Genomic DNA, 14,644 nt, shown 5'->3' with positions numbered 1-14,644 from the left:
GTCTTCATTGACTTCAGTAGGGTGACCACAATGTTGATCTACGAGAGAAAAATTTCTATATTTAAAAATTTTTTAAACTGATTCTGACACCTGCATTTTGTTAGGCAATCAGCACCATAAACTTCACATATCTCTTTGTGAGCTTCAGCAGCTTTCTTGCCTTCACAGAAATAAAAAATAAGATATGTCAAATGTGTTCCTTTTTGTACTCCATGTTAAAATAAACCATAAACTAACAGGAGCAAACAGAATTACCAGCAATTTGCTTCTAAAGTATGCTAAAAGTGACAGCTATCAAATGGCAAAAGAAAAAATCAAAAAATTGACAGAAGTCCTTCAAAACAAATATAAAGCTACCTCCTAATCATAAAACTGAAATTACTTTCTTGCCAAACCAAAATGCAGTACATAAACTCAAACCAGTATAAAAAAAAACATAGACCAGCATAAAAAAAAACGTTTTTTCTTTTTAGAGAGTAATATCAACCAGCATAGTGTTAGCATTGTTAATGATCAGTAATTATGTATATAGATGTACTGTAATGCTGAATAATAAAGTTTTATACCTATTTAAAGATTCATAATAAAATAATATGGAACTGGATTTCAATATCAATGTTCTTTGCTTTCTAAACTCACTGAAAGCACTGTTTCATTACTGGTGGTAGACTTCAGACTGGACAAGACCAGTACATAAACTGGTCAAGTTGTATGACAGAAAAATCTTTCATAACCTTTCATTGAATTTCACAATAAAATATCTAATTTTTTTTATAATGTTGTGGTGCAATTATCTCAATGAATCTTTGTATAATTTATAGCAATAAACAATAATTTTATACCTGAGAAATAGCTACAGTATATCCTGCAACAGGATCATCGCCAGCGATGAAATGACATAAATTATTAAACTCATCACGAGGTTCTATAGCAAGACAGTGAGGAATTTCAGCAGTACAAACAACTGTAGAGCTATGTCGTATGAATGCAGTTTTTAAGGGATCTGGAGGACCTAGAAATAAGTAATAAATCTTGAATATTTCATTAAAAATAATTCTATAATTTAAAATAAACACATCTAATAAAAGAATATCTGAATAACTCAGTTTAGTTGGATTTTTATTTTTTTAATAATCAACTCTGAAAAGTAATAAACAACTTTAGTAAAAGTAATAATACTAGACAACTTTAGAGCTTTACAGTTAAAATATAAAAATTAAATAAATAAATCTTAATGCATAAGAATTTGAAACCATTGCTGCTGACCTATTTCCTTAAAAAAAACAAATTTAAAAAGAGTGATTCATTTTGGACAATCAATGGTAATTCAGAAGGAAGATTTTGATATTAGATATTTCATGTATGTTTCTCCATTAGTCAAAGTAGAAAATTATCATATCAGTTGCTTGTTAACATGTTCTATTATAATCTAATAAAATCCTTCTTCTTCTTTAAATGCCATCATAAATTAATTTAAAGGATTTATGTTCATTCCCCAACATTTTAGGCCATTTTCATCAAAATTGTCATCTGACAAAAATATGTTTTTAAGCTTTATTTTATATTTCCTGATGGTAGAAAAACTAAAAGAGCTCAAGTTATACTTTGGATTTTTGTTGGTATCAAGTGATTTTATTTTATTATTACTAACATTTAAAAAATTAATCCTTTATGGCCGAGTTGCATATGGATCTGTCAGCCTGTTGCCCTACTTCTATACTGTTATTAAATTTTGTATCTTGACTTGTAATAATTTTTTAAATACTGTTTTTGGATAAACCTTTAAAATTCTTAAAAGCGTGTTTATATATTTCAATATTTAAAGCTTGTTTATACAATTCTTATATTTTGCATAAAGAGCAAATGTTTCTTCCCAAATATATTTATTTAATTTATAAATGTCTGGAGTTTTTGTTTTTATGTGTATGTCTTGATAACACTATAAATATTTTTTTCCTACTTGAATGGCTTCATTGAACCACTTTAGTCAATCTGTGTCTGGTCATTTTTTTGAAGAGCACACTGTTTTGTTCTTTTGAATTTCCCAGTACTTTTTCATTTGTTTTGATCTTTCTTTTCTTTCCACATCTGTAAATATCCTTTTCATAAAGTATCTATCATTTGTCTGTTTTTGGTGTAAATCTTATTTTCGTATCTAAATTTTTCTTAAATTTCTTGATGTTTTCCATCTTGTTTTGTAATTCTTCCAGAGTTATTCCCAGTTCTTCCATATCTTCTCTTACTTCTTTAATTCATCCCACCCTTTGCTTCTGATTCTAAAGTCTCTCTATAATTCTTCTTGTTAATCTGATTTCTGGTGTTCTCATGAGATGCCCAAAGAAAGAGATCCTCTTCTTACATATGTTATCTGTGATGGGTTCTAGCTCCCTTTAAACCACTTCATTTGGCACTATCAACCATTGCACTTCTTTTTGATGTTTCTTGTTTATACATATTTTTGTTATTCTTCTCTTTGCTTTTATGATCTTATCAAATCTGAGAGACCTCGCTTAAGTTCTATGAGCGACTTTGAAGAGGGTTTCACTTCCATAGGTTACTTCTGGCTAAACTACTATTTTGTAATGTTTTAATCTCGTGTTGATGGACAGGCATTTTTTGTTATATGTGGACCAAGTTAGTTTTTAGGCATTTAACATTTTGATTTAATTTTCTAAGCATTTGACACTTTTGGTATTAATATAATTATTATATAAAATAATATTTCCACTTACCAACAGTTTTTAAAATCAGTATCTGAGTACTATGGAGCCACTTCTCCATCATCAGGGATTATTTGACGTTATTAATTTAACAATCATGTACATAATTTTTTATGAATAATTATAAAAAATTGAAGTTAAGATTGTTACGTTCATAATAGTCAATTGTCAATTAATAAAATAAGTTGTACATTAATAAAAAATGTAATGCCACGTCCATAAGATGTTTACGACAATTATGAGATGAGAAATGAGATAGTATCAAACTATATTAATTATTGTATAGTTTTTGTATATAGGATATCATTGTTGAATTTGACTTGTTTGTACATTAATTTATTATTACTCAAATATATATGAAATTTTTCAAATATGCTAGTTTTATGGTAATTGTTAGTATATTCAAATATTTTAATAAATTTGTTAGGGTTATAGGGTCCAGTTTCTAAATTTGTTTAGCAAAATTAGATCTTTCTTTATTATTTTTAATTATACAATTAATATGTTCTTTACTTCTTAAGGAGAATGTATGATTTCTCATTCCAATATATTTTAGGTCACAGTTTTCACAATTGAGACTATACACTCCTTGTTTTTCTAAATTATAATTAATATCATGATTTATTGTTAAAGAAGGATCCTCATTATTTATGTATTTTATTATTTGTATACGCTGTTTTTAATTTAAATGTTTTAAATATGTTATTAAATTTATTATAATTTATATTGCATTCAATTTTAGCGTATCATTTATTGTCTTGTTATTCATTAGTTTTATTTGTCCTTTATGTATATTTAATTTTTTATTCTGGTATGTAATTTATTTATTAAGTTAGTATCACATCCATTATCTATATGTTTAATGTTATTTATTTCATTATTTTATTTTATATTATTGTGTTTTAAGTATTTTATTGCTTTGTAAATTAGTGAATTAAAGGTTGCCATTTTTTGACTCGAAGGATGAAAAAATTTGAAATGTATACTAGTATCCTGTTTGATTGGCTTTCTATATATGTCTATATCGACTTTATTAGTAATAAAAGTTTTGTTAAATTTTATATTCAAATAGTCCAATGCTGTTATTATTTTCCCTGTTTAAAGTGAATTTAATATTATTATTTAAGGAATTTATTTCTTCAATTGCTATGTTTTCTTCTTTGTTAAATTGTTGATTAAATATTATTAAAATGTCGTCTTTTTATATAAAATAATTTGATGTTTATTGATTACAATGGATAGCAGGGTGTTTTCTAGTTCATTCATAAAGATATCGGTTAAAAAGTGGAGATCCCATACTTAGACCCTTCTCTTGTTTATAATATTTATTATTAAATTTAAAATAGTATATTTCATACATAATTCTAATAAATTTGCTATTTCAAAAATTGTATTATTATTTATTTTTGATTTAATTAGAGTATTATTAATTATATTTATGGTTTTATTAGTGTCAATGTTTGTGTACATATCTTTTATATCTAATGTTATAAATTTGGTTGTATTATTTATATTATTGATTATATTTTTAATTTGTAATTATTCTTTAAACTGTATTTGTTCTCAATTTTAATGTATTCTTTAATTTATTGGATAAAAATTTACTTAATTGACAGGTAGGTGTACTAACATAATTTACAAAGGATCTTATGGGCATGTTGTCTTTATGAATTTTAGGTAGTGCTTTTAATATTGGAGAATTGGTATTAGTTGTTTTAAAATATTGTTTGGTGTATTCATCCTTGAATATGAATTTACTTTTTTTAATATTAGATGTTATTTCTTTTTTAATTTTATTAGTGGGATCTTTTATTTCTATAAATTTATTGTCTTCTATAAATTTGTTTGTTTTATCTATATATATATATATATTATTATTATTATTATTATTAATGATAACCGGAGTGTTGGTTTTGTCTGATTTGTCTATAAATATGTTATTATTTTTTAATCAGTATTTTATACTTCATTGAAATGTTTATTATTGATATTTAAGCTTTTATTATTTTGAATATTATCAATTGCATTAACAAAATTTTTTCTAAATTTGTTTTTATTATCTGTTATCAATTTTAAATAAATTATTTTCTATGTTGAACATCGTGTTTTTGATAATTTTATTCTTATTTAACGTTGGTAGGTTAAATTTAAATCGTGTTTAATAATATTAATCTCTTCATTATTGAAATTGATATATTTGTAGTGTGTATTATATCTTCTCCAAATCTGTGTTCATGATTAGCTGTATCCCTTTATGTTATATTTTATATGATTATTTATTAAATTATTCATTTTATTGTTCATTTTAATATTTAATATTCATTAATTTGTTGATTTTAAAATCTATTATTTTAATAAGTTCGTAAAAAAATTACATTACCTAATTCAAATATTAGGAATGCGTGTAATGTGTATAAATCTACATTCAAATTTTGTTTATTGTTATATGATATTTTAATTTTGTTTTTTAACCATTCTATTATACATTTATTCTTAGCTATATTAGCTGATTTAGTATTACTTTTAATTAATTTTATAATTATACATTTTTTATTAAATTTTAAATTTGCTATTGTTTTGTGCAATTTAAATTTTAAATTAAAAAATCTCATTGCCATTTTATGTTGAACATGGTTTAGATTTAATTTTCTAAGTATTTGGCACTGTTGGGTATTAATACATTTTTTGTATAAAATATTTCCACTTAACAACAATTTTTAATATAAGTATCGGAGTGCTTTCAGAGTCACTTCTTCATCATCACGGATTATTTGACGTTATTAATTTAATATTCATTCTCCATAAGAATTAAAGAACATATTAATTGCATAATTAAAAATAACGAAGAAAGATCTAGTTTGGATACACACATTTTAGAAACTGGACATAATTATAACCCTAATAAATAGATTTATTAAAATATTAGAATGCACTAACAATTATCATAAAACTAGCATATTAGAAAAATTTCATTTATATTTGAATAATAATAAATTAATTAACGAACAAGTCAAATTCAATAATGATTTCCTATATAAACAAATTATACAACAATTATTAATTAATAGGTTGGTACTATTTCATTTCATATCTCATAATAGTCATAAACATCTTATGGATATGACGTTACATTTTTTATTAACAAACAATTTATTTTATTAATTGACAATCAACTATTATGAACATAACAGTTTTAACTTCAATTTATTTATAATTATGCATAAAAAATTATATATATGTATATAAGTAAAAATATTATTTTATGCAAAAAGTTATCATTTTATTAGTTCTTTCTTACCAAGTGGGTAAGTTGTATATTATAATTTCTCCTAGGTATTTAAATTGTATTAGTATTTTTAATTTTCTATTGTTTACTGTTGTGTCGTCTTGCCTTAAGTCCTGTTTTAATCATAAATGTTCATATAGAACACTATATTTATAAACAAACTTTTATTTCCATGATTATACAGATTAAAAAAAACAAATAATGATGTCATTATGACAACTCTATAGCTATTAGTAAATTTTTATTACTGAGGTTTAATGTTAAAAAATAACTACTCCAAAAAACTGATATTACATTAACAAAAAAACTGTTTCTAACATAAAAACATGCAAAAAGCATTAATGTTTAGTTTCTATCCTATAATTATATCTTCTAATCTTAATTTTTTCTTGTAAAAAGAATATTTTTGCAATAAATTTAAACCTTATAGGTCCTTCATATGATGTAATATACAAATTCAAACATTTATTGTTTATCAATTTCAATATCTTGTAACTTTACATTTATTCATAATTTATTTTAACTACATCAAATAATTAAGTAAAATTTTATTTTAATGAATTAAAATTTTATCAATAATTATTATATAAAACTTTAAAAATAATAAATATAGTAAACTTTACAAGTAAAAAGTATATAATACTTGATAAAAAAATTTGTTCTGAAATCTAAGCAAACTTATTTCAGTCAAAGTCAACCTTTCATTCTGGTTTTTTTTTGCATGCACTTTTAACTTTCTGAGCTGCATCTGATACACCTGAATCAAATAATGGTTAACAATACAATTTTGTTCACCCAGTAAAATTATATTTACGTAACAGAATATAATATTAGAGATTAAAAAAAATCCATGTAACAAAATAAAAAAGTATATAAAAACAATTTCGTTGAGTGCTGATTATTTGATAGTTAGCATGTTGACTAGTACTGATTCGTTTGACAGACAGTGAAGGAATAGAACAAGAATAATTGGTAATTCATAGTTTGTGTATACTAATTTTGTATTGTAGAATTTTATAGATTACAATAAAAAATTAAAGAACTGTATATCTTTAAAGTTAATTATATTTGTATATTTTTAGGTAAACATAATTTCTAAATTATTTAAATCTATATTTCAATAATCTTATGTACAAGTCTTGAGTTTTATTTTAAGTTCCTCATAGAAATTAGTAACTATAATTCACATCCATGCAATTTCATTTAATGTTTGTTGCACTGGAAATGAGGGGTAAGAGTCAAAGTTTTTGGTCATTTTATTACATGAAGCTAAGTTTGCTCCCAAAAGATCATAAATCTTCTAACTGGATTGCTGTTTTTAATATAAAAACACTGTTAATATTAACTGCTTACATGATATAATGATGAATTACTCAGGTCATAAATAATAACATATAGGTATGACTTCCACTTTTACACTTTATTTTCACAAATATCAATTTATAACATTAAAAAATTACTTAGGAAAAGTAATTACCTGGAAGGAATGTCTTTGTGAAAGGGCTTCCTTGAACATGAACATTTCCTACAAGTACAGCAATGCGATAGTGACCAGCCTGACGCACAGTGAACTTGCAAACAGCTCTGTTACAGGCTGTAGGTTCCCTTCCACCGAGTTCAACTAGTGTTGCTACACGTCGTAAACCTTCACTGACCTCCACACTAAGACTATCTGTATCACAGATAGGATACGGCTGACCATTTCTCTGGTAAAACTATAAAACAACATGATGATCATTATCTAAATGAGTCCTAAAATACGGTGTTTGGTTTATAAAGTATATAACTAAATTACTGGAAAAAGTCTGATTTTTTCTTTATAATTACATAAGTACATTCAGCAAGTTAATGCACTCAACATTGATGTTGGTCATAAACTCTTGATGTGAATGTCCATTATGCTGAAATGTTGCAAACTACTTTAAAATCATGTATGTTTCAGAACCAGTTATCTTTTCCTTCCAACCAGTTAACTGCTGTTTATTGTCTGAAAAAGGCAATTTATATTAAAACTGAATCATGATGAAAAGATATTGTGCTTAATGAAGTTCCATAAATGTTCTGACGCAAAGTAAATTAAAAATATTGTTTTATTTCAATTAAATTAGCAATAATGACAATGAAATAAATATATGGAACTGTGCTTCCAGAAGATCTTTTGAATTATTATTCAGCTTCGCTGCCATTGGAGTTTAAAATGGTATACTGTTGTTAACATTAACAATTTTGGAGCAGTTAGGAAGTCAATAAGAAAATGTGTTTCAACGGTATATTTCACATGTGTTCTGTTTGATCATCTAATATGTAGCTTTTGTCAAATTATAGTCTGTTAGTAGATTAAATATTGTTCAAGCATGTTGAGGTAATATATTTATATGCAATCCTGTTTTATGAAGTGATTTGCATAGGTTGATTCTTGACTGTATACAGTACTTGTATATGCTTTTTATACCTGCAGGTGATTGTGTATTTAATCTGCCTGATTTATCTTTAAAGTTAGATAGATGCAGTCACTACAGTTTGATTTATATACTCTTGGGTTGCTATTTTTCAGTATTTAGTTTTTAGTCAGTATTTAGTTTGTTGCAAAAGATCATATTTTGCATTTTGATTGTTGACTTGAAAGCTGCACATAAATGATGTTCCTGAAAATGTTTTTGGTTCTCAGTGAGTGTTGGTTTATAATAAGGGCTTAGAGCCAGAATAGCTTATCTATGAAAATTGTGTGTTAACCAATACTTGTATAAATAAATAAAATTATTTACCATAGCCTCTTTATATTATATAGAGTAGTAGTATTTATATTCAATAATACAAAAGTATAAACAGTGTCTTATCGAAACCAAAGTAGCATACTTCTACATCCCTCTAAAAAAAAACGGTTTTCTGCAAATCCATTTTGTATGAACTACAATTTTTAGATTAATTATGAGAGAAAAGCCTGAACTATATTCACAAAAAAAAATTAATAACTTGCATTTTAAGAACAATAATATAAAAATAATGATAAAATGAATGGTCTTGTAACCTTCTAAAGCAGTGTGCTTTTTATGGATATGCTTGATTGGCCTCAAGCCCTCAATATATTAATTTTTTGTATTTGTTATCCATAAGAGTGTTTTTGATTTTGATTTATACTTTATTATACATCTATACATATGGATGAATAACCACTAACTGATATCATGTATTTTATTTTGAGTTATATTTTAAATTCTTCAATTTAGTTTTATAAGTTGTAAAATAGTCCTGAAAAGTTTTTCTGGAAGTGCAATTCCACATATTTTGAAATTTAGTGCTAGAAGTTTTAAATTTGTAAAAAAGATCAAATTTTTATACTCTTCAACAAACAATTATTTTTTGTTTTATTTATGCTGCAATTTCATCTTATTTTATTATGAAGAAAAAATTACATATTACAAAAATAGAATAAATGATTTATTTTTTCATGATGGCTAATGAACTGGCAAATGAAAACACACAAAGATATTATAGTACATTGATATGCATAGATACTAACTTTATTTTAATTAATATTAAGTATTGCTTTCTAAAAATGATATCCTTTGTTCGTTTTATAATCATGTAAAATACTAGAAAAAATAAAAATAAATTTTTCACATTGTAGTAATCTGTTTGATTTTATCACTGACATTCAAAGTGCTAATAAGGTGCAAGGAAATAAGTTACTATTTCATTAACAACTAATAAGAAAAATTATTACTGAGAAGCTCTTCATGCTCCTTTCTTGTTTCTACAATCTTCTTTCTTTTATACAAATCTTGTACATTTCTTGAGTAACTCCTTTTGCGCAAAGTAGTAAAGGAAAACTGGCTGATGCAAACGTAGTACTGCAGTCAATTTGAAAACTTTTCATTTTTATGTGATTGATATCAGATTTTTAAAAAAAATTGTGAAAGAAAAAAAATTAAAGTTCAAATATTAAATAAAATATAAATTATATAAACTATTTTAAAACTAAATAGCAAAGAGAAGCATTTTAAAAGAATATTATCATTTAATTACCCGAACAATAAAAGTCATAGTGCCACCGACTGGTTGCGGATCAGTCCATTCAAAATGAACAGTACAGTTGGCAGGTTGTAAATACTTTCCTGTTACATACTGTAGTAATGAATGTCTTGCTTCTGGTGCTAGGGATGGTTGTGTCATGGCTGCAAGAGTAACTAATCCAGCAACACTTACAGAAACTACTAACATCCCACCTGAAAATAAAAAAAAAATAGATGAAAAAACAACAAAACCTGGTAGAAGTATTGTAAATTGAAAGCGGTGTAGTGCACATTCAGTGTAATTTTTATAACAGTAAATCTCAAATACAAAAAGAATATTTTTTTATAAACGCAAAGGAAAAAATATTTACTGAAGTGAAGATGTATGCACAGGTAAGACATTTTAATATATGTATAATAAACCCAAGGGAAACAAAGTGTGACTGTATGAAACTATTGTTAAAAATAAAATTTTCGTAGTTTGTAGTTTACTTAATAATATACAAACAACAAGTAAATAATAATATGCAATATGTAATGAATATAATACATATGTTATTTATAAAGATGACAAATAATACACCTACTTACTCTTTTGATCATCCAAACCTTAACAGGTTTCTGGTCTTACCAATTAGCCTTCTTCAAGAAACTCTATTGAGTGTCTCATCTTCTGCTGCCCTAACTTATTTAGATCTTTAAGGGCTTGGTCACTCCATCTCAGTCTAGGCCGTCTCAATGTTTTCATTACTCTGGCTTTCCTTCCAAAACTCTCTTAATTGTGAACTCTTTTGTTCCACAACTCTCTCTCAATTGTAACTTATCTCAGTCACCTCTGTATATCCCAGCCATCATAATCTTCATACTTTAACTTCTATCCCTCTGTCACTATATCTGGTTCCCCACAATATTCTCTTAACTCTCTAGTTTTCCTTCTTCTCTGCTCACTGTCATCACAGAATGAATCATAAATCTTTCTTAGAACTACTTCGTTTTCAAAAGTTGCTTGTCTCATTCCATTTTTCTTGCTCAATACCAGTTTCATTTTATATTAAAAAAAACTTGAATATCATACAGAGTGTTCAAAGTGACACAACCTTATGGAAGAATGTTTCCTTATTTTGTTTCATGTTTAACTGAGGAAAAAATAGTTACACAATGCAGCAGAGAATGTTCATTGTTTCCCAGTACATTAAATTTGCTAGTTATGCCCAGATCCAGAATGCCTTCACAGAAAGTATGGCGTGGATGCACCAAACAAGTCCTCTATCAAGCGGCTGTACAAGAATTTCCTAGAGACAGGGAATGGAGCAGATGCAGCTAAAAGTGGTCAACCAAAAGTGCTAACATTGGAAAAGTTGATTGACATGCAAGCTGCATATTCTGTTAGTCCCAAGAAGTCTGTGCGATGTCTATCTAGCCATTCTGGTTTCTCCATTGGTAGTATCCACACAGCATTGTTGAAGTGTTTAAAGATGTATCTGTACAGAATTCATGTAGTTACCTCTGCAGACACTGGAAAATGTGTAGCTTTCTGTCAGTGGTTCATGTCATCTGTAACACCAGATGGGGAAGAACTTGATGACTGGCTTTGGTCTGATGAGGCATGGTTCCACCTTGATAGATACGTGAATGCACAAAATTCATTCATTTGCTGAATGGAAAATCCACATCAGCTGCACGGACAAAAAGTGGGTATTTGGTGTGCTACTTCATGTAAGCGGATCTTCATGACATTCTTTCATGGCACAGTGAACAATGAGCACTACATACAGATGGTGCAACAATTTGTAAACACTATAACTGCAGACTGGCTGGAGTTCATAGGGTTTCAGGAGGTCAATGCTATGGCTCATACAATCACACTTTCTTGGATCAGAGTTTTCATGAACAAGTAATTTTGAACGGATTGTGACCCCCTGGGTCTTCTGATTTATCCATTCCTGATGTTTTCTTGTGCGAATACCTTAAGGATGCTCCTTACAAAACTCATCCTCACACCATTCCAAACATCAGAGCGAAACTGAATGATATGTTGCTGCAATTCCTCAACAAACATTACAACATGTGTTTAAAAGCATGCAAAGTTGTATTCAATTATGTGAATAACATAATGAAGGCCACTTTCAACTACTACACTACTGTTAACTACATACATTTTCCTAAAAGGTTGCATCATTTTTTGAACACTTTGCAGAATGTTACTTTGACTAGCCTAGTTGACAGTTTTGTTGCTAGGTGTTTGGTAATACTATAGAAAATCCTGGATTCAGCTTTCACTAAACAGACTATTTCTAGATCTTCTGAGTTTCTAAACTTCGGTATTATCAATAAGTAATTAAATTTATTTCTCTAACTGTCTCAATCTGGATTTGATTTCAAATAAAAAGGAATAATTTCCACCTACTTTCACTACAGCTCTTGACCCTAGTGAACTTAGTTCTCTCAGCTGATATGCTTGTTGGGAAAAATAAAGTCAGCCATCTTTTCCCAGATTTTTATTCTGTTAATGCTAATATACAGTTTTTTAAAAATCAATGAATAGCTTTTGAACTTTTACTATACTCCCAGTAATTAATTAATATTTCAAATAGGATGAAAATCTGATCTATTTTAGGGCTCGCATTCTTGAAACCAGCTTTCTCTTCTCCAACTAAACATTTCATGTACACGCTTCTGAATTATTTTATATAAAACATTTAAACTCATTTTTAATAGAAATATCCTGCAGTAATTACTGCAGTTTTGCTTGTCACCTTCTTATACTGAGTGTATCACGAAGTTCTTCCACAACCTTCATAACCTATTCTACTTGTAAAAATAATGGAAAAAATTCATACTAACATATGTCCTAAAATGCTTCGTTTGCAAGTTACAGCTAGTGAAAGATTTCACTTGGATTTCAGCTATCCTGGTCAGAATTACTAATTTCTTATAAGGTTTATGACCTGCAAAATCGAATAAAATATGTCCCAGAGCCGTATTTGAAGTAGTTTTTAAGAAATATGGGGTGAAAACCAATAAATTGGGGTAAAAACCCTGTTTTTTATGTTTGACATACAATAACTTTGTTAAATGGTAAATAAATAGATAAAACTTTTAAAGAAAACTCGTAGAAAATTTAATTCTGAACAAAATAGCATGAGTTGAATAAAACAAAGAAAAGTTGGAAATATTTGAATTTTATTTAAAAACAGTATATTACTACATTTCTAAGAAAAGTACTTATTTAATGTAAACAAAAACCGAATTCTTTTTTGGTGATGTGAAAAATTTGTAAAAACAAAATTTACTGTTAAAAAATTTTTAAAAACTGGAAATTACAAAATTATAAAATAAAAATTTCTTAGATAATAATTTTTTTATTAATGACGGAAATACAATAAATTATTTGAAAAATTATTATTTCAAAGTTGGCAGTAAAATAACAACAGCTGATCAATAAAGCGCAATACTATTTTAATGTTTAAATTATTCTGTAAGGTACTTAAGTATGTCAGGTACAGTTGAACTGTGCTGTTGTTAGCGAAGGTTTTCTATGAATTTTACTTTGAATGTCATTGGTTTGTCATTTAAGTTATGCCATACTTATTTAAAACAGAGGAATACGCTGATATGGTATTCATTTTGGGTCTGTGTAATGGTAATGCTATATCTGCAGCAGTAGAATATTAAATATGTTTTCTGGATCGCAGGATTCCAGATCTCAAAACAATTAGAGTGATTTTTCGCAATCTTTGGAAATCAGGATCACTATCTAGTATTTGTACTAATTACTAATAATCTGTCCACCAAAATGCTGTTATTGAGAAATTAATATCGATGTAGTTCAGCGTAGTCCAGGCGTATGCAACGTCTTTCAAAGCAAATCAAAGTTTTGTATTTGAGGACACTTGAACAAAAAAAGTTTTAACCTTATCATAAACAGCCTGCTCAACATCTACATCCAGGAGACGGACCACTTTGTTCTGAAACTGGTGAAATACAGATCGACAACTCTATTAGTATTTTTTGTTTATCCATGAGTCAAATTTAATTTGAGATGGTGTCAAAAACTTAATGAGCGTACATGGCTCATGAAATGGTAGAAGGCAATTTTCAACACCGATTTAGCATCAATGTATGGTGCAGCCTTCTTCTCAATCAGCTGTTTGGACCATTCATACTACCTGGTCGCTTAAATGCTAAGGTCTACTTGCACTTTCTTCAAGAAGAATTGTTGCAGCTGTTTCAAAATGTTCCTCTAGCAATGAGACGCAAAGTATACTTCCAACACTATAGTGTGCCTCTCCACTTCTCTTTTGTCGTTTTCACTCACTTAAATCATCATTTCCCAGAGAAATGACTAAGTTGTGGAAGTCCACATTCCTGGCCACTCAGGTCACCTGATAGGACCTTTAGATTTTTTTGTCTGAGGGTGAATGAAAAATATTGTATACAAAATAAAAACTTATTCTCATTAGGAATTACTTGTCCGCATTATGGATGCAGCTGAGCAATGTAAGGGGACAACCCTGAAGAACTAAAAAGAGCAACAAAAACAGTACAGAAGCATGCAAAGAAATGTGTTGAAAATGGCAGGTTCATTTTTTAATATTTATTATAAACTAGTACATATATTGCAG

General features: G+C 27.5%; 1 protein-coding gene across 1 annotated transcript in view; it reads right to left on the bottom strand.

Moving 5' to 3' along the window:
- Nucleotides 1-14,644, bottom strand: part of LOC142325960 (apoptosis-resistant E3 ubiquitin protein ligase 1) — a 291,698-nt gene that overhangs the window by 62,549 nt on the left and 214,505 nt on the right. The window contains exons 4-6 of the mRNA XM_075367936.1: nucleotides 10,033-10,232; nucleotides 7,484-7,721; nucleotides 843-1,012 (exon numbers count right to left, since the gene is read on the bottom strand). Of these exons, the coding sequence (XP_075224051.1) occupies nucleotides 843-1,012; nucleotides 7,484-7,721; nucleotides 10,033-10,232 (608 nt within the window). The remainder of the gene's footprint in view (nucleotides 1-842; nucleotides 1,013-7,483; nucleotides 7,722-10,032; nucleotides 10,233-14,644) is intronic.

The sequence above is a fragment of the Lycorma delicatula genome, chromosome 6, assembly GCF_047948215.1.
Source record: "Lycorma delicatula isolate Av1 chromosome 6, ASM4794821v1, whole genome shotgun sequence".
Lineage (NCBI taxonomy): Eukaryota > Metazoa > Arthropoda > Insecta > Hemiptera > Fulgoridae > Lycorma > Lycorma delicatula.
This window is presented reverse-complemented; position numbering and strand designations above follow the sequence as displayed.